Source organism: Procambarus clarkii, chromosome 33, assembly GCF_040958095.1.
Source record: "Procambarus clarkii isolate CNS0578487 chromosome 33, FALCON_Pclarkii_2.0, whole genome shotgun sequence".
NCBI classification, from domain to species: Eukaryota; Metazoa; Arthropoda; class Malacostraca; order Decapoda; family Cambaridae; genus Procambarus; species Procambarus clarkii.
Genome location: NC_091182.1, coordinates 41346941 through 41359647, shown reverse-complemented (window position 1 = coordinate 41359647; position 12707 = coordinate 41346941). Strand labels below are relative to the sequence as shown.

The following is a 12707-nucleotide window of genomic DNA, read 5'->3' as shown; positions in this document are numbered from 1 at the left end:
CAAGCCTTTACGACTATATAGCACTTGGAAGGGGTCAGGATAAGGATTTGGGATGGGACGAGGGGAAGGAATGGTGCCCAACCACTTGGACGGTCGAGGATTGAACGCCGACCTGCATGAAGCGAGACCATCGCTCTACCGTCTACCTACCGTAAGTGGTTGGGCATCATATCCAGGGAAGCCATCACGAGCTTGGGCAGAGGAGCTTACTGATCTCTTAACACATACTACCTCTAATTCCTGGGTATGCTGCACCCGCATGGAACCCCTACCTAGAAAAAAAAGTTGAAATATATCGAAAAGGTTCGTTCCTGAACTGAGGGTAATTTGGCTATGAGGAAAGACTTAGGGAACTAAAGGAAAGAAGGAATGGGGGGGGGGAGACATGATTGTGGTCTCTAAGATACCATGGAGAATTGGGTAAGAAGAGTGAGAAACAATGATGAATGTGAGGAACAAAAGAACGAGTAGAAATAATTGCGAATTGGAGGAAGAAATGAATTACAGAGATGAAAGAAGGAGCTTTTTTTAGTCTTAAGAGTCGAATATAAATGGGAATGATTTGATGAGAAACAGTCGATTAGATGAGAAACTCAGTCGATTAAGTCAGCGTCTGGGATGCTCTCGGACGCAGGTTCGAATCTTCGTCACTACCCTTGTGGATTTGTTCATTAGATGATAAATATGCTCAGGTTAATTTAATTTAGTTTGGTATGTAAATATGATAAGAAAACGTGTGAAAAGTCATTGCATGAAATCACATATGGTCGAAAGGTGGGGCTAAAGAGCATAGGCACACACTCTCACACACATGAACACACACATATGTCAGACCAATCCTGTAGTATGCAGTTCCAGCATGGAATCCGTATCTCGTCAAGCTAATGACTAAATTGGAGAAGATTCAGAGGTTTGCAACCAGACTAGTACCCGAGGTGACGGGTATGAGCTACCAGGAGAGACTACTGGAACTGAACCTCACGTTTCTGGAAGACAGAAGAGTTAGGGGAGACATGATCACCACATACAAGAATCTCAGAGGAATTGGTAGGATATATAAGGATAGTTTATTTATATTTAACAAGGGGCACACGCACAAGGGGACACAGGTGGAAATTGAGTACCGAAATGAACCATAGTCATTAGAATGAACTTTTTAGTGTCAGAGTAGTTAACAAATGGAATTAAACTTAATACAAATAGTATTAAGTTTTAGTCTTAGTGTTTTTCTTGCTAGAAACGCTTTGCGTAATAGTGGCTTTAGGCATTGTATGTACTAGCTCTATCTATAAATCCATCAATGTTTGTATCACACCCTGTATGTATGTACTTTGCCTGAATAAACATTTGAATTTGAATGCATAAGGCAGTGATGTGGTGGAGGCAGACTCCACCAAACACACACCGAAACTACGCCGTTGGTACAACGTTCGAACAAGTTTTAACACCTCCTAACCAGTTATAACAACCAATATAGCCAGTTGTAACAACGTTATAATACGTCATAAACAGGCTAAGCCAAGATGTAACAACTTTATTACAAGTTGTAACAAGCGGAAAATAGAGACAGTTTCGGTTTGTGTTTCCAGGGACTCCATACACAGTTTAAAATGGAGATATGATTGAGCCTGGTCTCAGGCTGGGCTAGGAGAGTAGAATAACTCTTGAAATCCTTTCCAGGTATGATCCAGTCATTAGCCTGAGAGCATATACTCATCCCCTCCACTCTGACCAGACACACTCGGCCCCCCCCCACCCTGACCAAACACACTCAGCCCCCCCCCAACCCTGACCAAACACACTCAGCCCCCCCCACCCTGACCAAACACACTCAGCCCCCCCCATCCTGACCAAACACACTCAGCCCCCCCACCCTGACCAAACACACTCAGCCCCCCCCCAACCCTGACCAAACACACTCAGCCCCCCCCATCCTGACCAAACACACTCAGCCCCCCCCCACCCTGACCAAACACACTCAGCCCCCCCCAACCCTGACCAAACACACTCAGCCCCCCCACCCTGACCAAACACACTCAGCCCCCCCCCAACCCTGACCAAACACACTCAGCCCCCCCCATCCTGACCAAACACACTCAGCCCCCCCCCCACCCTGACCAAACACACTCAGCCCCCCCCCCATCCTGACCAAACACACTCAGCCCCCCCCCATCCTGACCAAACACACTCAGCCCCCCCCTATCCTGACCAAACACACTCAGCCCCCCCCACCCTGACCAAACACACTCAGCCCCCCCCCAACCCTGACCAAACACACTCAGCCCCCCCCATCCTGACCAAACACACTCAGCCCCCCCCCTGACCAAACACACTCAGCCCCCCCCCACCCTGACCAAACACACTCAGCCCCCCCTCCAACCCTGACCAAACACACTCAGCCCCCCCCCACCCTGACCAAACACACTCAGCCCCCCCTCCACCCTGACCAAACACACTCAGCCCCCCCGCCACCCTGACCAAACACACTCAGCCCCCCCCCCCCGCCACCCTGACCAAACACACTCAGCCTCCCCTCCCCACCCTGACCAAACACACTCAGCCCCCCCTCCACCCTGACCAAATACACTCAGCCCCCCCCCCGCCACCCTGACCAAACACACTCAGCCCCCCCCCAACCCTGACCAAACACACTCAGCCCCCCCCACCCTGACCAAACACACTCAGCCCCCCCCATCCTGACCAAACACACTCAGCCCCCCCATCCTGACCAAACACACTCAGCCCCCCCCATCCTGACCAAACACACTCAGCCCCCCCCCCACCCTGACCAAACACACTCAGCCCCCCCAACCCTGACCAAACACACTCAGCCCCCCCCCCAACCCTGACCAAACACACTCAGCCCCCCCCACCCTGACCAAACAAACTCAGCCCCCCCCCACCCTGACCAAACACACTCAGCCCCCCCCACCCTGACCAAACACACTCAGCCCCCCCCACGCTGACCAAACACACTCAGCCCCCCCCATCCTGACCAAACACACTCAGCCCCCCCCCCCCATCCTGACCAAACACACTCAGCCCCCCCCATCCTGACCAAACACACTCAGCCCCCCCCCACCCTGACCAAACACACTCAGCCCCCCCCCAACCCTGACCAAACACACTCAGCCCCCCCCATCCTGACCAAACACACTCAGCCCCCCCCCACCCTGACCAAACACACTCAGCCCCCCCCCATCCTGACCAAACACACTAAGCCCCCCTCCCACCCTGGCCAAACACACTCAGCCCCCCCCCACCCTGACCAAACACACTCAGCCCCCCCCCACCCTGACCAAACACACTCAGCTCCCCCCCGCCACCCTGACCAAACACACTCAGCCCCCCCCCGCCACCCTGACCAAACACACTCAGCCCCCCCCACCCTGACCAAACACACTCAGCCCCCCCCCATCCTGACCAAACACACTAAGCCCCCCCCCACCCTGACCAAACACACTCAGCCCCCCCCACCCTGACCAAACACACTCAGCCCCCCCCCCACCCTGACCAAACACACTCAGCCCCCCCCCGCCACCCTGACCAAACACACTCAGCCCCCCCCGCCACCCTGACCAAACACACTCAGCCCCCCCCCCACCCTGACCAAACACACTCAGCCCCCCCCCCATCCTGACCAAACACACTAAGCCCCCCCCACCCTGACCAAACACACTCAGCCCCCCCCCACCCTGACCAAACACACTAAGCCCCCCCCCACCCTGACCAAACACACTCAGCCCCCCCAACCCTGACCAAACACACTCAGCCCCCCCCCAACCCTGACCAAACACACTCAGCCCCCCCCACCCTGACCAAACAAACTCAGCCCCCCCCCACCCTGACCAAACACACTCAGCCCCCCCCCACCCTGACCAAACACACTCAGCCCCCCCCACGCTGACCAAACACACTCAGCCCCCCCCATCCTGACCAAACACACTCAGCCCCCCCCCCATCCTGACCAAACACACTCAGCCCCCCCCATCCTGACCAAACACACTCAGCCCCCCCCCAACCTGACCAAACACACTCAGCCCCCCCCAACCCTGACCAAACACACTCAGCCCCCCCCCATCCTGACCAAACACACTCAGCCCCCCCCCACCCTGACCAAACCAAACACACTCAGCCCCCCCCCATCCTGACCAAACACACTAAGCCCCCCCCCCACCCTGGCCAAACACACTCAGCCCCCCCCCCCCACCCTGACCAAACACACTCAGCCCCCCCCCCACCCTGACCAAACACACTCAGCCCCCCCCCGCCACCCTGACCAAACACACTCAGCCCCCCCCCGCCACCCTGACCAAACACACTCAGCCCCCCCCCACCCTGACCAAACACACTCAGCCCCCCCCCATCCTGACCAAACACACTAAGCCCCCCCCCCACCCTGACCAAACACACTCAGCCCCCCCCCACCCTGACCAAACACACTCAGCCCCCCCCCCACCCTGACCAAACACACTCAGCCCCCCCCCCCCGCCACCCTGACCAAACACACTCAGCCCCCCCCCGCCACCCTGACCAAACACACTCAGCCCCCCCCCCACCCTGACCAAACACACTCAGCCCCCCCCCCATCCTGACCAAACACACTAAGCCCCCCCCACCCTGACCAAACACACTCAGCCCCCCCCCACCCTGACCAAACACACTAAGCCCCCCCCCACCCTGACCAAACACACTCAGCCCCCCCCACCCTGACCAAACACACTCAGCCCCCCCCCCACCCTGACCAAACACACTCAGCCCCCCCCCCACCCTGACCAAACACACTCAGCCCCCCCCCCACCCTGACCAAACACACTCAGCCCCCCCCCCCCATCCTGACCAAACACACTCAGCCCCCCCCCACCCTGACCAAACACACTCAGCCCCCCCCCCCCACCCTGACCAAACACACTCAGCCCCCCCCACCCTGACCAAACACACTCAGCCCCCCCCACCCTGACCAAACACACTCAGCCCCCCCACCCTGACCAAACACACTCAGCCCCCCTCTACCCTGACCAGACACACTCAGCCCCCCCCCCCACCCTGACCAAACACACTCAGCCCCCCCGCCACCCTGACCAAACACACTCAGCCCCCCCCCACCCTGACCAAACACACTCAGCCCCCCCCCCATCCTGACCAAACACACTCAGCCCCCCCCCACCCTGACCAAACACACTCAGCCCCCCCCCATCCTGACCAAACACACTCAGCCCCCCCCCATCCTGACCAAACACACTCAGCCCCCCCCCACCCTGACCAAACACACTCAGCCCCCCCACCCTGACCAAACACACTCAGCCCCCCTCTACCCTGACCAGACACACTCAGCCCCCCCCCACCCTGACCAAACACACTCAGCCCCCCGCCACCCTGACCAAACACACTCAGCCCCCCCGCCACCCTGACCAAACACACTCAGCCCCCGCCACCCTGACCAAACACACTCAGCCCCCCCCACCCTGACCAAACACACTCAGCCCCCCCTCCACCCTGACCAAACACACTCAGCCCCCCCCCCCACCCTGACCAAACACACTCAGCCCCCCCCCCATCCTGACCAAACACACTCAGCCCCCCCCCCCACCCTGACCAAACACACTCAGCCCCCCCCCCATCCTGACCAAACACACTCAGCCCCCCCCCCCCACCCTGGTCACACTCTAATTTTTACCTATGTTGTGAGAGAACAAAAGAGAAAATGAGCTGAGGTAAATTGCGTCATTATTTACATCTAGGAGGGAGAGAAACGTCTCAGAAGAAGAATGGGGCAACATGTGGACAAATGATGAGGAAGAATGGGGGGGATAGAGGAGGAGGAGGGATGGGGGAAGGATAGGAAGGGGGAAGGAGGTCACCCTGAAGAAGCACCTACTCTCAAGATGGAACATTGATGGAGCGTTCTGGGATGAATAAGATGCGAAAGACTAGAGAAAAATGTCGAAGGAGGTAGAGAAGAACTGAGAAAATGACAACAAAGAGGTCGAAATGAATCGATTTGGCAAAAATGAAGGATAAGAATGGAGGAAATAACGCTGAATGGAGAGGAAAAATGGGAGCAAAGAAGAGATAGAAGATGTAATTAAAATTACAATTAAATGATAAAATTGATATAAAAATAAATTATATAAATTTAAATGATAAAATTAAAGTGTTCCCTTACTCAGAGGTGCTATGTGCGGATACATGATGATAACATGGATACAAGTGTCACTTAATTTAGAAGACACGCAGATGATCACAAACCTTCAGCACTTACTTGTAAGTTAGGAGCAACTTATCTGACACTTTCAGTACCTTGAAGCTTACATCAACTTAACTGTTGATGCACTTTTAGTTCATGTAAGACGTCAATAACTTGGAATATCGTGGAATCTATCCACTCTCTATCCACTCTTAGACCATGTAAGACGTCAATAACTTGGAATATCGTGGAATCTATCCACTCTCTATCCACTCTTAGACCATGTAAGACGTCAATAACTTGGAATATCGTGGAATCTATCCACTCTCTATCCACTCTTAGACCATGTAAGACGTCAATAACTTGGAATATCGTGGAATCTATCCACTCTCTATCCACTCTTAGACCATGTAAGACGTCAATAACTTGAAATATCGTGGAATCTATCCACTCTCTATCCACTCTTAGACCATGTAAGACGTCAATAACTTGGAATATCGTGGAATCTATCCACTCTCTATCCACTCTTAGACCATGTAAGACGTCAATAACTTGGAATATCGTGGAATCTATCCACTCTCTATCCACTCTTAGACCATGTAAGACGTCAATAACTTGGAATATCGTGGAATCTATCCACTCTCTATCCACTCTTAGACCATGTAAGACGTCAATAACTTGGAATATCGTGGAATCTATCCACTCTCTATCCACTCTTAGACCATGTAAGACGTCAATAACTTGGAATATCGTGGAATCTATCCACTCTCTATCCACTCTTAGACCATGTAAGACGTCAATAACTTGGAATATCGTGGAATCTATCCACTCTCTATCCACTCTTAGACCATGTAAGACGTCAATAACTTGGAATATCGTGGAATCTATCCACTCTCTATCCACTCATAGACCATGTAAGACATCAATAACTTGGAATATCGTGGAATCTATCCACTCTCTATCCACTCTTAGACCATGTAAGACGTCAATAACTTGGAATATCGTGGAATCTATCCACTCTCTATCCACTCATAGACCATGTAAGACGTCAATAACTTGGAATATCGTGGAATCTATCCACTCTCTATCCACTCTCAGCGTGAGTATGTGTTCTTCACCTTTCTCTTGTTCTTCTCTTTGTTATCGTCATTGTTCCATCTCCTAACTACGTTTCCGCCCACTTCTGCTTCTTCTCTCTCTCTCTCTCTCTCTCTCTCTCTCTCTCTCTCTCTCTCTCTCTCTCTCTCTCTCTCTCTCTCTCTCTCTCTCTCTCTCTCTCTCTCTCTCTCTCTCTCTCTCTCTCTCTCTCTCTCTCTCTCTCTCTCTCTCTCTCTCTCTCTCTCTCTCTCTCTCTCTCTCTCTCTCTCTCTCTCTCTCTCTCTCTCTCTCTCTCTCTCTCTCTCTCTCTCTCTCTCTCTCTCTCTCTCTCTCTCTCTCTCTCTCTCTCTCTTTGCATTTGCGAACTGAAGATATGACGCTCAGTATCGAGATTAACTCAGTAATTATCTGATATCTTTTATCAATAGCAATTTATAAACAAGTCTTTTGAGCAGACAGTTGCTTGATTTCTGATCTTTAGGTTCATTAGAGTGTTCGAATACAGTACTAATGTGCTAGACTGACTGTATTAAAGTGTTCGAATACAGTACTAATGTGCTAGACTGACTGTATTAAAGTGTTCGAATACAGTACTAATGTGCTAGACTGACTGTATTGAAGTGTTCGAATACAGTACTAATGTGCTAGACTGACTGTATTAAAGTGTTCGAATACAGTACTAATGTGCAAGACTGACTGTATTAAAGTGTTCGAATACAGTACTAATGTGCTAGACTGACTAAATTAAGGTGTTCGAATACAGTACTAATATGCTAGACTGACTGTATTAAAGTGTTCGAATATAGTACTAATGTGCTAGACTGACTATTAAAGTGTTCGAATACAATACTAATGTGCTAGACTGACGTGTTCGAAAGCTGTTCGAGTGTTTGAAAGCTGGTACGAAGTGTATCATCATCCGACCGAACCAAAGAAGACTGTGTACTACACCCTGGGATCAAGTGTACCAACAACACTTTCAGCAGTCCATACCAACACGTACTGTTGGACCCTTCCAAAAGTTCACATATTGCCTTACTGAATAAGCCCAAAATGGCATCATAGAAAACAGGAAATGTAACTAATCAACCTGATTTACCATCAACCTGATGGTAAATCAGGTTGTAACTTGAATCAGGTTGTAAATTTAGTTGTAAGTTAACAACCTGATTTACCAGAGGAGAGCTGGTCGGCCGAGCGGACAGCACGCTGGACTTGTGATCTTGTGGTCCCGGGTTCGATCCCAGGCGCCGTCGAGAAACAATGGGCAGAATTTCTTTCACCCTATACCCCTGTTACCTAGCAGTAAAATAGGTACCTGGGTGTTAGTCAGCTGTCATGGGCTGCTTCCTAGGGGTGGAGGCCTGGTCGAGGACCGGGCCGCGGGGACACTAAAAAGCCCCGAAATTATCTCAAGATAACCTCAAGATAACCATTTCCAAGCAATCCTAGACTCAATAAACGCACTCGTAGGCCTAATATAGTACATATATGTGTACTATATTAGGTACATATAGTACATATATGTGTACAGGCCAAGATATATTTAATTTTGGTGGGAATCGGGTCTACTGCAAAATAAAAGACTGATACAGGACTCGTTTATCACTTATTCAGGGCAATTTATCAAGATGTATCCTGTAACAGGATACAGCTGTATTCAGTAACAGGATACAGCTGTATCATGTAACATGATATAACTTGATGCTGTAATAGGATACAGCTGTATCCTGTATCCTGTAACAGCTGTATCCTGTAACAGGATACAGCTGTATCCTGTTACAAACATGATTGTAACTTAGCAACAGAGTTTATTCCTTAAATGAAACAAATAATGTGTTAGTGAAATATATGAGCTTTTGGGATCAGGTGAAGCCGGTGTTTATAGGATAGGCTGACGCCGACCGACAGCTCTTTACCGACGCAGACACAGACCGACAGCTCTTTACCGACGCAGACGCCGACCGACAGCTCTTTACCGACGCAGACGCCGACCGACAGCTCTTTACCGACGCAGACGCTGACCGACAGCTCTTTACCGACGCAGACGCTGACCGAAAGCTCTTTACCGACGCAGACACAGACCGACAGCTCTTTACCGACGCAGACGCAGACCGACAGCTCTTTACCGACGCAGACTGACAGCTCTTTACCGACGCAGACGCAGACCGACAGCTCTTTACCGACGCAGACCGACTGCTCTTTACCGACGCAGACGCTGACCGACAGCTCTTTACCGACGCAGACGCTGACCGACAGCTCTTTACCGACGCAGACGCTGACCGACAGCTCTTTACCGACGCAGACGCTGACCGACAGCTCTTTACCGACGCAGACACAGACCGACAGCTCTTTACCGACGCAGACACAGACCGACAGCTCTTTACCGACGCAGAGCTGACCGACAGCTCTTTACCGACGCAGACACAGACCGACAGCTCTTTACCGACGCAGACACAGACCGACAGCTCTTTACCGACGCAGAGCTGACCGACAGCTCTTTACCGACGCAGACACAGACCGACAACTCTTTACCGACGCAGACACAGACCGACAGCTCTTTACCGACGCAGACACAGACCGACAGCTCTTTACCGACGCAGAGCTGACCGACAGCTCTTTACCGACGCAGACACAGACCGACAGCTCTTTACCGACGCAGACGCAGACCGACAGCTCTTTACCGACGCAGACACAGACCGACAGCTCTTTACCAACTCAGACGCAGACCGACAGCTCTTTACCAACTCAGACGCAGACCGACAGCTCTTTACCAACTCAGACACAGACCGACAGCTCTTTACCGACGCAGACCCTAACCGACAGCTCTTTGCTTGCAGCACTCATTGATAACATTGAGGACTTTCCTCCTGAGCCCAAGTCTTAGTTTTTAAACCATAAAAAAGAGGCGATAAAAATCATCAAATATTTGAAGGAACACAGAGAATACCTGAGAAAGAATGCTGAGTAATGAACAATGAACGATGAAAGGGGGAAATAATAAATGTGACAATAGAAGAATGGGAAGAGAGTGAGAGGAAGAACACAATATGCGAAGGAAGAACAACATAAAATAAAAGATAAGATCATTTTGGGCATCTCAGCCAAAAAGGCAAAATTATTTTCAAAAGATTAAACAGTCGAGATGAAATGGAAAAAAAAAGTTGAATACGAGGTTATCTTGAGATGATTTCGGGGCTTTAGTGTCCCCGCGGCCCGGTCCTCGACCAGGCCTCCACCCCCAGGAAGCAACCCGTGACAGCTGACTAACACCCAGGTACCTTTTTTACTGCTAGGTAACAGGGGCATAGGGTGAAAGAAACTCTGCCCATTGTTTCTCGCCGGCGCCTGGGATCGAACCCAGGACCACAGGATCACAAGTCCAGCGTGCTGTCCGCTCGGCCGACCGGCTCTCTATGGTTAATCTGTGTGTTTTTTTTAAATTGTCCACTCCTGCCCTTTTGTTCTAAAAGGTATTCACTGTGAAAATCACTTCGAGTCTATTCCCTTAATTATTTTATGTCTTATGTGTCCTTTCTTTTTCCTCTTCTCTAGCGACGTCAAGTCTAGTTCTTTCAGTCTCTCTTCATGTCAAATCTTCGTAGTTTTGGAACAGGCGTCGTTACAAACTCCTGAACACAAAACAAAATACATATATACAAAATATAAAAACAAAATACATATATACAACTACACTAACCCAGTGACACCCAAGTATACAACCACACTAACCCAATACACACCCTAGTATACAACTACATTAGCCCAGTACACACCCAAATATACAACTACACTAACCCAATACACACCCTAATACAACCACACTAACCCAATACACACCCTAATACAACCACACTAACCCAATACACACCCAAATATACAACCACACTAACCCAATACACACCCAACTATACAACTATACTAACTCAATACACACCCAAATATACAACCACACTAACCCAATACACACCCAACTATACAACTATACTAACTCAATACACACCCAAATATACAACCACACTAACCCAATACACACCCTAATACAACCACACTAACCCAATACACACCCAAATATACAACCACACTAACCCAATACACACCCAACTATACAACCACACTAACCCAATACACACCCTAATACAACCACACTAACCCAATACACACCCAAATATACAACCACACTAACCCAATACACACCCAAATATACAACCACACTAACCCAATACACACCCAACTATACAACCACATGAGCAAAAAATAAATCAAATTAACTCCACAATAAACCAAATACACATGATAATACACGCTACAAAATACAACAAATACTTCATCCTCATTGCGTGATAAACTTAGTCTTGGAGTATGTTTCTGAAGAGATCAGAGATCAGACTTAAGAAAACTTTTTCAATTATCTCAGAGCTCATGAGGCCGGGGGGGGGGGGGGGTGTAGAAGGGATGGGAAGAAGAAGGCAATATATCCTTTCATTCAGGTGAATCCTTTCTCGTCAAGTCTACATCATCCGATGTTTTATCAGACTATGATGTATGGGATAATTTCCACTAGATCGTACACGTATGTGCCGTTTATCCTCTCAAAGCTAATAACTGAAAGTACGCAGCCGTCTATAATAAATTAAAAATATATATATATATATTGGAACTTTACTAAAACGTGAAAAGATTTTGAGAAACATGACACGAGAGAGAAGAGACTTTGCCATTCCTTTTCTCGGTAAAGCTTCCATAAAAATTCATCTAAAATTTACATATAGAAAAGAAAAGTTGTCGACATTGCGTCTTGGAGTGCCTTTTCCTTCTCTTGCCTTTTTTCTTTTACCTTTCCCCGGCCCGAGTACTTTTCTGGTGCGGCAGTCCCTCTCTTTATCGCTGTCGTGTCTGTGTCGGGTCATTCGTACTCAAACGCGGGATCACAGGGCAAGAAAATTCCCAAAGTTCTGATTTCTCAGGAAGTGTTCTGATAGGTGTTGGATGCTCTTATGACCTGACCTGCACTCAGGGATCTGATTGCCAACACGACCTGAGTGTTCATGTTGTCTATAATTGTCAATAATTACTGATTCGTGATTTTTTTACATCTTCTTTAACCCAGAATTATACTAAACAGAATTGAAGAAAAACTAAAACTTATTATATTCAAATACACTCAAGAATTTATTACCCACTGTTCCTTATTTATATCTATAATCTTATCTTTAAAATAGAGTATCTGTCTGACTGTCTGTCTGTCTTTTGAAGGTTGGATAGCAGACGCTTCAGGATAGCCTCACTCAACTTTGCTGGGTGAAGGATGGGGACTTGGGGACTTTCATACGTGGATCAGAGTCGGCCCCATTGCCTCCTCTTAGGAAGAATCGTCTCCAATAACGACCCTTAAGACCCCCAAAGAAGAATTATTTTTTTT

General features: G+C 49.3%; 1 protein-coding gene across 1 annotated transcript; it reads left to right on the top strand.

The window, feature by feature from the left end:
* The first annotated feature begins 408 nt into the window (after positions 1-408).
* Positions 409-10172, top strand: LOC138370834 (putative uncharacterized protein DDB_G0290521). The gene is made up of 3 exons (XM_069335440.1): positions 409-420; positions 9174-9676; positions 9770-10172. The coding sequence occupies exons 1-3, from the start codon at positions 409-411 to the stop codon at positions 10170-10172; spliced, it is 918 nt and encodes a 305-aa protein (XP_069191541.1).
* The last annotated feature ends 2535 nt before the right edge of the window (positions 10173-12707 follow it).